At 42.3% G+C, this 13439-nt stretch overlaps 1 protein-coding gene and 1 long non-coding RNA gene across 5 annotated transcripts in view; one reads left to right on the top strand and one right to left on the bottom strand.

Moving 5' to 3' along the window:
* The window catches only part of Inpp4b (inositol polyphosphate-4-phosphatase type II B), a 742657-nt gene that overhangs the window by 406796 nt on the left and 322422 nt on the right, over positions 1-13439 (top strand). For all 4 annotated transcript variants that reach the window (XM_016006370.3, XM_016006364.3, XM_076571928.1 and 1 more), the window contains 2 exons: positions 10313-10431; positions 12624-12740. In XM_016006370.3, the coding sequence (XP_015861856.1) occupies positions 10313-10431; positions 12624-12740 (236 nt within the window). The remainder of the gene's footprint in view (positions 1-10312; positions 10432-12623; positions 12741-13439) is intronic.
* The window catches only part of LOC121829371 (uncharacterized), a 29358-nt gene continuing 17108 nt past the window's right edge, over positions 1190-13439 (bottom strand). The window contains exons 3-6 of the long non-coding RNA XR_006072148.2: positions 5284-5378; positions 4676-4783; positions 3170-3423; positions 1190-2586 (exon numbers count right to left, since the gene is read on the bottom strand). This is a non-coding gene — a long non-coding RNA (uncharacterized LOC121829371). The remainder of the gene's footprint in view (positions 2587-3169; positions 3424-4675; positions 4784-5283; positions 5379-13439) is intronic.

The following is a 13439-nucleotide window of genomic DNA, read 5'->3' as shown; positions in this document are numbered from 1 at the left end:
CTACAAAGCAAGTCCTGGGCAAAATCTCTTTTCGCAACCCTTCTAAAGCAGCTTACATTGAAAAAACTCACCCGGAAATGGCCTTCTTTGGGATCTGTTGGAAACATCCACATGACTCAGTGTGCTGGAGGAGAAATCAGCCAGGAAGTGGCTGTTCCCATTCTTTCTTCCTGCCCAGACAAGTGGACCTCAGCGTTTCTCTGAAGCTGTCATACCCTCAAGGCATCATCCCAGGCCCTTGCTCTCCAGACTCCTAAACGACAACTAGGGGATAGATTCAGTTAGAATTCATCAACTTTGCCCACCCTGCCCTTAGCCATCCTGTTTGACAACCAAGGCTTGTGGTGTCCCAAGACCTTGGCTGGTACCTCCTCTGTCCACCAACTACACTGGCCTCACCTTTTAGAGCAAGGCAGACCCAGTAACCATGGGCCTTGCTGAATCCACTCACCAGCCTTATGCCTAGTAGGAATCCTGTCTGCCCTGTGTCAATGGTAACTGTTCTGGGAAAATGTCACCCTTGGAGACTAAAAAGTAAGAGTCTCTCTGCCTCCCTCCCTCTCTCCCTCCCTCCCTTTCTCCCTCCCATCCCTCACTCCCTCTCTCTCCCTTCCTCCCCCCCCCCCGCCCCCGTATGTATGTGTTTGTGGAGAGTGTGACTCAGGGATCAACTTTGAGTATTACGCCTCATGTGCCTTCCACCTAGTTTCAGAGACAAGGTCTCACTATCATGGAGCTCACCAAGATGGCTAGGTGCCCTGGCCAGCAAGCCCCAGGGATCTGCCTCTCTCTACCTTTCCTGCAGTAAGATTACAAGCACGGGCACAACCACACCTATCTATTTATGTATGTTCTAGGGATTGAGGTCAGATCCTTGTGCTTGAAGACAGTGATTCTATTTTAGTTCTAACACTACAGATTTCCTTAATGGGATGTCAATATTCCTCTTAGTATTCAGCGGAATCTGCGTTCCTCCTTGGAATACCATTTTCCTGCTTTCTGAAGCAGCACATATGTTCCTGCTAAAAAGAACAGCAGCAAGCACCACACGCTCGTTGTCTCTCCAAAGTGGAATGTGGGATGGGAGCACACACAGACAGAGCCAGGCCTGTGTGCAATGCCAGGCGATGCCAGGCCAGCTGACAGTTTGTGGCATGTCGGTGTGAGATATCAAAATCCAAAGAGACTCGAGCACAGACTTGTTTATGATTCAGTTGCTATAAGATGGAATCTGAGCCATCTCAGTAATATTCATGAAAACAAGACAAAATAGGATTTTCTAAGGATCAACACCAGAGAAGCCGAGGGAGCAGGGGATGAGTTCAAGAATGGACGTCTTCTGGTGCTGACAAGAGTGATTTGAACAAAATTTGTTCTTTTTATATGTAAATGAGCTGTCTGCTTTACAGCTGGCATGATTTCTTGCTCCCCAGCACAGATAATCCAACAGTGTTTTCAGACAGCACCGTTGTTCCAGATGAGGTTACATTTCCACTTTCTTTCCCCAGACTACCTGATGAAGTTTTTGACTCGGTCCTGGATATGGAGTATATTTTAGCATCCATAATGTTTCCTAAGTTAAGATGTGAGTTCCAGCTTCTTGCCCACCTTTTTCTCCTCTTATAAAAACATGTTTCCACTTAACACACAGAGAGACACACATAAATTATGGTGACTTCTTTTTATATTGTTCTGTACATGACCAAGTAAGACATTTTATTTCAAGGCATATTTCCCAACCCGATCCTAGCCTTTTAGAAGAAAGAAATCAGTTTTACTTATAAGTGAATTGGCTGTAATGGAATTTAGGAGCAGTGGGGCTCAAATTTCAGTGCAGCAACAACTGCGAAACAGTCTTTCTGAAGGCAGGATTTTGAAACTCCTGCTTTTAAATCATCACCTGGATTCCTCTGTCATCTGCTTCTTCCACACAGCATCAGCTTCATGCTTTCCCCAAGTGTTAGCTGAGTTCTACTCTGAAGAGTATGGCCTTGAAATGCCGGATGCAAAGCTGATCCTTTACTGAGCAGGCCGAAGAGCAAGCTGTACAGAAAATTAACTAGGACTCTGAACACTGACTTACTGGTAAAGTGAAAAGACAGAATCCTCATTCCTGAGCATCCATCACAGTCTACAGATATCCACTGGCTGACTGTCCAAAAGGGGCACATTTGGACCTGATGAGCCTGTGAGGCTGGAGCAGGCAGCACATTGTCACTCTGGGCACTCATTAGCAGAAGCAAAGTGTCTGATCACAGAACTGCCCAAACAGTCCATGTTCCAGAAATGAATGTCCTACCAGTCCCAGAATCTCGGCATGCTTCACATATCATCTTATAGGAGAAGAGTTGTAAAATCTATGTGGTGGTGATTTAGAAGCACACACTCACGGTGCTCTTCCAGTGTGCCCATGGGCCTGTGGCATGAGGACAGCCTCCAGGATTGGTTTTCTTTCACTCGATCCTTTCTTCATCTTTTGTCATTCCCAGTTACATGAATGTCAATGGTATCTTTCATGAGAGAAATAGAATGACTTTGAGTTTTGGAAATCAGTTTTTCTTCTTACATTTTATTTTAACTTGGTAACTAGAAAGGGAAAAGAGAAATTTACAAAAATGAAGAAAAATTTCAAAGACTTTAAATGTTTCCCCTACATACCTACTTTTATACATTTATTCTTATTTTTCCAACAACTCTTGGTCGTGTTGGCAGTTATACATGGTTTATATTCTCTTTAGGGAAGTGTTTGTTAATTAAAATCTCCCACACAGCACTTAAGGAGAAATTAACTTTTTTTTATATATATATAATTTCTACAGAGGTCTTAGAAATGGTTAGTAAAGACTAACTTTTTAGCGTCCCAGATCTTAAGAACACACAAGCAGCAGTTGCTGTGAGCTTGTCTTTCAGGATGACGAGAGGAACATGTGTTAGAGGGAAATTTGAGATTAAAGAAGAAAACATACTGGAGAAGAACACAGAAAGCAATAAAACCTCTGAGAAAAGTTACAGAAAGCAGACATTTTCAATAAAAATAAACTAGAAGGAGCAAAGAGATAAAGAATAAAAATATAAAAATAAAAATAGTTACTAAATTAAAGACAGCTAAAATTTCAGAGAGCAGAGAATGGATGTGGAGCAGGTCAGTGGCCGTAGATCAGCTCAGTACCGTTAGAGTCTGCCTCTTCTAGGAAGCAGCTCTAAGCTCATCTTGGAAAGGATGCCCAGCTGCTGATGGAACTCTCCTTTTGTGGGTGTGGGTACCAGTCAGAAACACAGTACTCAATGCCACTTTCCTCCACCCAGTTGTGTTCTGGAGTATAGAGCCAGGGAACTCAGCAGCATAGTCTAGTAAATCTCCTTCGGAGATCGGTGCTGTAGAAGCTGGCACCCCAGGCTTCAGAAAATTGTTTCTTGAATTTCCTGAAAAAAGGAGGGGAAAACACAGAAAAACAGCCAGGCAGAGGCAACTGAAAATGAGAAAGCCTAAGACACCGGAGAAGCAATTAGGGACAGGGGCTATTAGGCTATTAAGTGTTCCATATATCTTTCCATGCATGATGTAAATTAACTTAATCTTAACATAATCGCTGGTGTAGACTGGTAACTGTGAAGCCCTATAATCGAGTCCGATGATTTATTGGACTAAAAACACAAGCTAAATTGGCTTATCAAGTCATTGGTAGAATCTAATTTTCTAGAGTACAAGAAGAAATAATATATAGGTGGCATTTTGGAGAAATGTAACGAAACATTAAGAATATGAGCCACAGATAAGACACTGTCCTCAGGCTGCGAAAGTCTTCCTTGTTTCTCAGGAAAGAGGCAGATCCTAATCTCAGAGGTGCTTAGATAAGAGCAGTGTCATCTGGGAGAAGCTGGAAGCCTGTGTTTGTTTCTCTAAGGCCCTGTGTGTGTGTAAGGCCACACACTGGACCTAGAGTACTTCCTGTCTTCTGTAGTGTGACCTCTCTTGATCTTTCCAGGCCTGGGTGTCTGTCATCAGGGTTCCCTGAGAACAGTCAGGGCACAGAGTTCCTTAGACTTACATCAGAGTTAAAGGTGCATTTCCGCCAGGCCACCCTGGAGTTCATTGTTCTGCTTTTATTGCAAGATTTATCCGGTGTGGTGATGCATGGTTTTTATACCAGCACTTGGGAGACTGAGGCAGGAGGATCATCACAAAGTCAGCCTTTTGTATACACACACACACACACACACACACACATTCATATACACATACAATATACTCACACAGACACATGTAGACTCTCACACAAACACTCATACACACATGCTATCTTATTATTTGTCTTAATATTATGACAAAGCATTTTAACAATAGCAATTTAAATAAGAAAAGGCTTATGGGCTTTACAGTCTTGGATACTGTCTGTCATGGCAGGGGGACATGGTGGCCATAGCAGGAGGCTCCTGCGCATGTTGCATCCACAATCAGGAATTAAAAAGATGAATCCTGGTGATCTAATCACTTTCTCCTGTTTAATCTTTCTGAACTCTGACCCAATTCCAAGGAACATTGCCACTCACATTCAGGGTGACTCTTCTTATCCCAGTTAAGCTAATATACATAATCCCTCACAGCCATTCCCAAAGGCTTGTCTCCTAAGTCTTTCCAGTGGAGTTGATAATCAACATTAACTATCAGAATTACCTTGTGTAGTTCTCATGCAAAATTTACAAAGTCTTGTTGTTGTTGTTCCCAGTGGGTCAACAGAATGAGTCATTTGTAAAAAGCCATAGTTTTTCAGGTATGATCCAGCTAGGAAACACAGTTTTATCTTCAGTTAAAAAATAAACAAACAAAAACAAAACAAATAACAAACCATCTTTAGGCTAGGGATGTAGCTTTTTGGTAGAGCTCTGTCCCAGCACATGTGAAGCCCTGAGGTCTCTCTCCAGCACCGTATAAACTGTGGATGGACCTGTGTCCTAATCCCATTACAACCAAGTAGAGGCTGTAGGCTATGAAGCTCAAGGTCATCCTCAGTAACACAGAGAATTCAAGACCATCGTGGATACATGATAACCTCCACCCCCACCCCCACATCTCCACTCCTCATCTGCCCAGATGTAGGGGAAAGAAGGTAAACTTTGACAGTTGTTACTAACACTGGATGCTAAGGCAAGAAAAAATGGCTGAGTTTCACAGGGGAAATGGTTCTTGGAGGGAAGGAGATGATTGGTTGGGATGTCTATGAGCACAGGCTGCCCCAAAGCTATCACCTGTCATCCCTTATTCCTGTACCCCTGCATGCTTACTTTAACACATCCAGTATAAGGCTCAGATCTCCATGAATTGGACTGTTGTGTTATTCTCTGATGTGAGACACTTGTCAGCTTCCAGCTAAAGTTACCTAGAATGATGGAAAGGTTCTTTGAGCCCAATAGATATGGTATGATTTAGATAACTGTAAGAAACATAGGCTGATATTTTATTTAATAATGACAGTACTTTTGTGGATGATGGAATCTTTGACTTGAGAACAACCCTGAAGATGCCTGCTCTTTGACCTCAGAATTCTCAAATAATGGGATAATTACCAGAGCAGAAGATGTTCTTTTCTTTATCTAGACATCCATGCCATGCTACAAGCATCTAGAACAGACACTGGCAACTTCTAGCCCTCAGGCAGAGGTTAGCAGAGGATGGAGACTATAGCTTATCCATTCACACAGTGACTGGGATTTCAGAGTTTGAACAAAACACATTGGCTGCCATTTCATGGTTTTTCCTGATTGCTTTTGTGCACAGCCTCCTTCCAAGACACAACGGCTCCATTTATTCTTATCATTACACTTCTATTGAGTATTTCTTTCTATGAGAGGAGAGCTGCCTGGCCCTTACACAAACCCAAGCTGGGGTATGTTTTATAGCCACCTTGCTCAACATCGTTGGAAGAAGAAAGCGAATGCTCCTATTGCTGGATACTATGTCAAAGTCACCAGGAAAAGAATCATTTATAATTAGTTTATATATTTCTATGAAAGCCACAAAATTATAATTTCTGTTCATTTCTGACTCCTTTTCCCTCCTTTCTGCTTTTTAGTATAAAACAATCAATCAATGGGCATAAGCACATTTTTACCCCAACCTTTCATCACAGGTCCTTCAAACTCTTGATCTTGGGAAATGCTTTTCAATAGCTCGGTCCAAAGAAAATGAGTAAAAAGGCAGAAGCAAAGGTTAAAGATCTACTGATGAGTGCATCACTTGTTCATACCATTTAATTTAAATAGTTAGAATTATTTTTTAATCCACCATTTAATTTTAGCCATTTTCTCATTTTATTGGCATAAGTTAATTATGCCTAATTATGAGTTTTGTTACATATTTTCACATATATATTATATATATAATGTATTTGCTGCCCACTACTCTCTTTTGACTCCCTCCTACTCCCACTGAGTCTTTTCCTCTTCCCAACCACTGCCCTCTTCTTTCATGCCATTTATTTGTTGTTTATTTATTTATTTTGATGGCCTAATGTGTCTAATTAGGGTTCCTGGTAAGCAAGGGGTCATTTATAAGAACACAGCCTGTTGGTCTTTTTGTGGCATTCTTACCCTATGAGGAAATGTCACGAAACACGACAGAATCCACTAACAAGGGTTTCAATAAGATAAGGGAGAGGGACAGATGTGCACAGGCCTGCGGAAAGACATGTGAGTGAAGGGGGCCAGGGAATCATGGTGCTGGCTTATAAAGGCTGGGCTGTGCCTGCGCACACAGGCCCATGTGGCTGTTCTACGCATGCGCATAGATCACATGTTTGCATTGCATGCTTTACGCAAGCAAGCGTGTAAAGCCACAGTCCTGGGTCATGCGTTTGACCCGGAAAATGACTAGGCAGAAGTGACTAGGTCCCACCAGGCATGCCCGACCATGCCCAACAATGGGGGTGTGTTGTGAATTCATATCACAGCCACCTTACCATTGGTAACACCACTAGAAAATGGTCTCTCTCTTCTCCAGCAACCATTAAATGCTTGTAGAGCTTTGGGGGGTGTAGGGAGCATTTTAAAATAAAACAGAAAGAAAAAATCCCCAAACATTGCAGTCTTCTAGTGTTATAACTGGGGAAGGCTATTTATTTAGGGGACTCTTGGAGCAGAGTTTCACTTGGTAACAGATCATGGTCAGAATGCTTTGGAAGATGGATGGAACAGTTTCAGATTCTAAGCCTATTTTTAGACTTCTTGTCTTAGTGACTTTTCTCTTGCTATGATAATAAACTATGACCTGGGCACTTTCTAGAAGAGAGAGTTTGATTTGGCTGGTGGCTTCAGAGAGTTAGATCCCATGGTGGTGGCGCATAGGAGTAACTGAGAACTCTCATCTTGACCCCAAAACAAGAGGCAGAGAGAGAACCTTGGGAATCACACAGATCTTTTGAAACCCCAAAGCTCACCCCCAGTGACACTCCTCCAACAAGGCCACACCTCTTAACCCTTCTGAAGCAGTTCCACTAACTAAGCCCCAAGTATTCAAATATGTGAGCCTATGGGGACCTTTCTCATTCAAACCACCACAGTTCTTTATTGCCTACTGAATAATCCCTTGCAGGTTAGATCTCATAATGCTCAAATGAGTAGCATCTCCATGCATTATCCACTGACTCAGCCTTCACAGTCCTCCAGGGGCAGTTGTAGGAGAATTAGATCCATGTTTATCTATTTCACTTTATGACATGTATGTAGTGTGTCATAGACTGGTACTTATAAAGAGATGCAGATCTGGTAACAGTTGTTAAGGAGTCATCTGAGTAGAACTATATCAGTAAAATTTATTTTACATAGCAATAGCATCAAAAACTGTTAAATATTAATATAGCATTATTAGTAAACGTGAGTCTTGCATGTAAAAGTTCATCATAAGAGGCCCACATTCTTTCCACCCTGACAGATGAGCAGTTGAGTTTGTCATTTATTTACTCTGCCACAGAACTAAACAACAGGAAATCTGGAGCTGCATTTCAGGAATTCTGTTTGATCTCACGATCTCTCTCTCCCTCTCACTGCTTTGGTATTAAGAAGCAGTCGATGCTGAGGGCTGTTGTTTAGGAAGAAGAGAGACTAGAGCCCAGGCTCCAGTGTAACTTGTTGCTATTGTTCTCTGTGCCGGGTTCTGAACATCTACAGCTGCTGAATACAAATGGTGATGCTGTCAGTGTTCTTGCTGGCGCACTCCTGGGCATCTGAAGGGCTGCACAGAATCTTGCTTTTATATGCTGTCTGTTCTTATGGGAAGTGCAGCCTAGAGGCTCTCCACTGAACCACAGAATAGCTGCTCGCTTCTGGGAAGAACCGCAGCCACAGCCAAGCCCGATAAGAACTCAGAAGTGATGTGACTTATTTTGATCAAAGGTGTCAAGAGCTCGTAAGACAGGGGTTAGGCTGCGCCAGAGAGTGGGTGTGCTGGGTGGTTTTCAAACTCACAACCCCTAGCTTTAATCCCCAAAGACAAGATAGTTGTCAGCTTCAGTAGGTGTTCACAGTGAGCAGAAAGCCAAGAGGAGTGATAAAATGAACCACACTCATAAGGCAAGCAAATAAAGTGATCAAAGTAACCACCAAAGGGCAGTATGCTCAGAATCTTCCAGTGAAAAAAGTTTTCCAGTGATGTATTGATGTTATTGAAACTATGTGTAGGTGGGTTTTTTTTTTTAAGTGTAGATTTATTGGATTAAGCAATAAATCATCGTGACAACGAGACTTCCAAAGGCAGATCCATTTTGCAAGAGATTGTGTTGGTATGCAAAGGAGAGAAATAGAGACAAGGATTTTTGATATATTCTGAAGATTAGGTAATGAGCTGAATGCCCCAAAAATAGTGAATAGATAAGCTGTGGCTGTTTTGTTCCACCCAAGCTTCCCTTAGCTTGTCTGTTTTGCTTATGGCATGTGGTTTCAGCAAGGAGAATTTAACAACTAAATACCAGACAGGAAGAAAAAGACCCCAAAGTCTGGCAAGAAGTGAAGAAGTGATATAGGCACCCCCAGGATTGGTTAGGTACCAGAACTGGACCTGCCCCAGGCTGGTTCCCTTTCGAAGCACCTGCCTTTCCCATCTCATTCTGTTGCTATAAATAAGGGGATCTTCTAGCCATGGGAAGGTGATAATTGCATCTATAAATTGCTTCACTTTCAAGTTTCAATTCTAAGCTGTATTACCATTGTCCCAGTGGCCCTGCAAATGGCAGGAGGTGCCATTTCAGAGTGTAAACACAGCCTCCTCCTCTGCATGTCTTCCTGTCATTGAGTGGGGTGGGGACAGTGTGGAACCCTGGACATTATCACCATGAACCACTCACAGGGCTGCTTCTCGCTTACCCAGCAGTGGCTGCAGCCTGCAGTAGGCCAGCAGTTGGTCCCCTCTCTTTTGATCACTTTTAGTAGTTGATTTTAAGAGGTAGAAATTTTAAAAATCCAAGAAAATTCACTATTTCAAAAATCAGAGGGAGGATGCAGAGAGGAGAGTAATGCCAGACTTACTGAGAAAAGGAATAGCTTCTCCCCCCCTATTTTTTTTTCCTTTTCGAAAACTAGGGAATGCTGTCAGAGGAGAAAATAGTCCAGTGAGTAGGCGTGGTGGCTGGAGCTGTAACAGGACCCAGCCTGTAAAGAAAAGTCCTTAGAATGTATGGCCCCTGGGCAGCAATTACTCAGTCCTTATCTGAGTTGCTCTCTCCCAGGATGGTCCTGAATTCCAGACAGACGGCTCTTTAACCCCCCTGCTTCCTCTTCTGCTTGAACTCCGCTGTGGTAGGGTAATCTCTCTTCCTGTTTCCGCAGGGTGGAGGACTGGAGGAGGCCTGTTCTGTACACAGGTAGGGGAGGAACGTGGAGAGGGCATCCAGACATTCGACTTAACCCAGCCAGTGTCAACAAGACACATCTTAGTTTCCTGGCTGTGGCCCCAGTCAAACTTACTTGATGCAAGGGTGTGAATGGAAGCCTAGGGGTTACTAACCAGTCAAAGCCCCGGAGTCTCTGAGCTGTGTGTGGACATATTCCCACACTGGGTCTGCGATCTCAGAGCACTCGAGATTTGCATGTGCTGCAAATGTGGTCAGTGGAAATGAACTCTCAATTCAGCTTGGCAGCACGTGACTTCCTATTTCTGTAAGGTACTTCCAAGAGACTTCCTCTGTAAAGCCAGCTGAGAACCAGGAGATTTCCTTCAGCCAGTAGACAAAGTTGATTTCAGCTCTGGACAGAAGTTTGCCCTAAGAGATCAAGTGAGGTGTTTTGTTTTGTTTTGTTTTCTTTCTTTTTCTGCTGTTGCCAGCGTGCAAGGATCTCGTGGCTCCTGTCTGTGATCGAAAACTGAATACAGTAGTGCAGATCTCAGTAATCCACCCTGTGGAGCAGACCCTGACGAGGTACTCCAGCACAGAAATTGTGGAGGTGAGCCTGGCACGGGTTTCTCTCAGCCCCTGTCTGTCTCCGTCTGTCTGTCTGTCTGTCTGTCTCTCTCTCTGGACGCTGGTGTCTGTGTGCATTGTGCATGCTGCTCTCTCCTCCCCCACCTCTCCCTCTCCCGCCCCTCTGAACAGCTGACATAAGTTAGCCTGTGGTCTATGCCCGGCTGTTCCTTTCATCTGTCCTTAAGGAACGCAGATCTGAGGTTTCAAAGCAAATGCAGAATAAGCACATGGGAAAACTTGGGCACATGAAAAGTTTTAGCTTTTTTCCATAGAAAACCTTCCACTGTGAATTCCCAGAGAACAGAATACTGGTCTATATATTTGTGTGTCTCTATGTGTATGATCTACTGTCTATATTGATTTTAAATAAAATGGAATGAAAACATTTAATGATGGAAAAAATGTAAAATACTTACAGAATTTAAAACAGGTGAAGGGGTTTTTGCTCTTTACAATTTTTCCAGCTCAGTAATGAAAACTTTATATTCTCTACTATGTGTCTTTCAAAACACAGTGTTTTCCAAAGAAAGGTAGATGATTAACTTGATTAGCCATAATGTTTCCGGGCAAAAGGTGTAAATATTACTCATGGGGATGAGAGATTTCCTATTTACATTTATCGTTGCTAATGCAACATTCAACGTGTATCAGGGAAATTCATTATGGTGCTGGCTCAGATTCAACAGGACAGCGTTTCCCTTTAGATGGTTTTGTTCTCCAGACACATATCATGACCTCAGTGAGTGACAGATACTTAAGTGAACATCTGGGGCTCTGAAGAGTGTCCTCACAGCTCCTTAAGCTTCTCTAGTTTTTCGTAGACTTGTGAGCCCCACTGTTCAGAATGTGGAGCTTCTCTGTACAAGCATGGACAGTCTGTTCTAACCTTGGCTGGCTTAGCTCACCATTTGCTTTGAAGCAGTGGATGGAACCAATGATTCAGACTGCACTAGAGTCACTTCTATTCTGGGAGTGACCTAAATCCTGTGGGTAGTTCTGCGTCTGGCCCCTCAGGCAGCCCTGAACCTGCCCTGTGGAGACTTCAGGTTCCAAAGCTGGTACAATGTATAGTTAGCCCAAATTAAATTAAAAGTAGTCTGACTCATAGAAAGACAGCTTGACTAAAATTGTAATGTCATCTTCTTAATGAAAACACTTCAGACATTATTATAACTTGATTATTTTTAAACATTGCCAAATTTTAAAGCAACGATTTTCTTCTTCTGATTTTGTTCTACTACGCTCCTGATTCTCCTGTGATAAAACACACATATTTGAAATTCATTAACATAACTATAAAATTTATTTATGTTGACTTTTATATAGAATATGCACAGTTTTCTTAGATGTTTTATTCACTGTCTCCAAATGTGTCTGGCCAAGAAAAGAGCACTTTGCCTTTTGAAGACTGAAAGAATGAGGGAAAGAGTAGGTGAACACCACAGGCTTTCAGAAACTTTAGTAGACAAGTGGCTCATTGAGTTTTTACAACATTTCAAATACATTTGGCTGCATGTATATGTCTAAAGTGTGATGTTAGATACCAGGTTTCTGATTCGGAGGCATTGAAATGTCTTAGGGACCATATACCAAGCAATGATTTCTTTCCCCCAATCCATCATGTTTGGAGTTCTTCTTACTAGTTTTCAAGTTGGATTGGGGAATAAAAAGTCACTGTTAAACATCTAAAAGCAATCACATACTCATAGAGGATAGCTTTCTAATGAAACAGAGTAAGAAAAGACATTTTTAAAAGGCTAACACAGGATTGACCATGGTTTGAGAAAATAGCTTCATTCAATTTGGTGAGGCAGTATCTTAGATCGTTTGTCTAAATGATAAATACATACAGTATAATATATGTATTTAAAAGGACTGGCAATGTGTCCTAAAGAGATGTTCTGACTACAATTTTTAAAAACAAAGTCCTTTTCAAGACTAGTTAGCCACTTAAAAAAATGCAAGTTCCCCTACTCAGTAGCCCTCAGTACGATGGGGCCCCGGGCTCATTGCCCACAAACAACACTTGGCTCTTCAGATCTCTCTTTGAATAGAACTATTTCCTAGAAAAGCAGAAAGAGACACACTCTCCGTGTTCTCATTTGTCCCTGCATGCTGCCGGCTACAGTTGCTGCCTTATTGAATCTGTGTTATCTGCTTATACTGTTTCAGGGAACAAAAGACCCACTGTTCTTGACGGGTGTCACATTCCCATCTGAGTACCCCATCTATGAAGAGACTAGAATCAAACTGACAGTCTATGATGTCAAGGATAAGTCCCACGACACGGTAAGTACTTGAACTTCTTTCTCTGGGAGTAGAGAGAGGGCTTTATACTTTGCCAAGCCGTTGAACTTTGGACGCCACCAGCATTTTAAAGAGGGCTGTTTGCACTGCACTTGTGTTTGTCTTGTGGGTGCACTTTGCTGTGTGTTGTTCAAACTCATTTGGCTTGTTACCAGCATGGTAATTAGCCAGGAGCAAAAGCTTGCTGGACAGACCTATCTCTTCCCTAAGAAGGCTGATTTGATCTCTTGGCTTATATTTTTACTGTATTTTTAGGCTGATTGGATAATATTTTGGGGTGAAGGAAATTGGAACAGATTAACAGTCTAAATTTTAGATGCTGTAATTACTAAAAACTGAAGATTGACAGTACTCTACTCTCACTATTTATGCTTTTATACTGTATCTCGAGAAACAATTTTTCCTGATGTTATTACTACCCAACATAGGAGTTAGTGGAAATACTCAGCGAAGGTTGTAATCAGCCTCTTTGCATCAAGGACTTGCAAACTCTCACTGTTCTTTTGTCTAGATACTTCAAGTTTCCTGTCCAATTTGATTTTCTTATCAAATGAATTCTCTTGTCTGATTAGGCACATAGATGTCCTAACACTGTCCAAGGAGATGTTTCTTATAACTCCTGGCCAGGTCTCGATGCTGCTGAGAGACATTGAAAAGAGGATAGCCTAGCCTTCCCCTTCA

Source organism: Peromyscus maniculatus, chromosome 5 (assembly GCF_049852395.1).
Source record: "Peromyscus maniculatus bairdii isolate BWxNUB_F1_BW_parent chromosome 5, HU_Pman_BW_mat_3.1, whole genome shotgun sequence".
NCBI lineage: Eukaryota > Metazoa > Chordata > Mammalia > Rodentia > Cricetidae > Peromyscus > Peromyscus maniculatus.
This window is presented reverse-complemented; position numbering and strand designations above follow the sequence as displayed.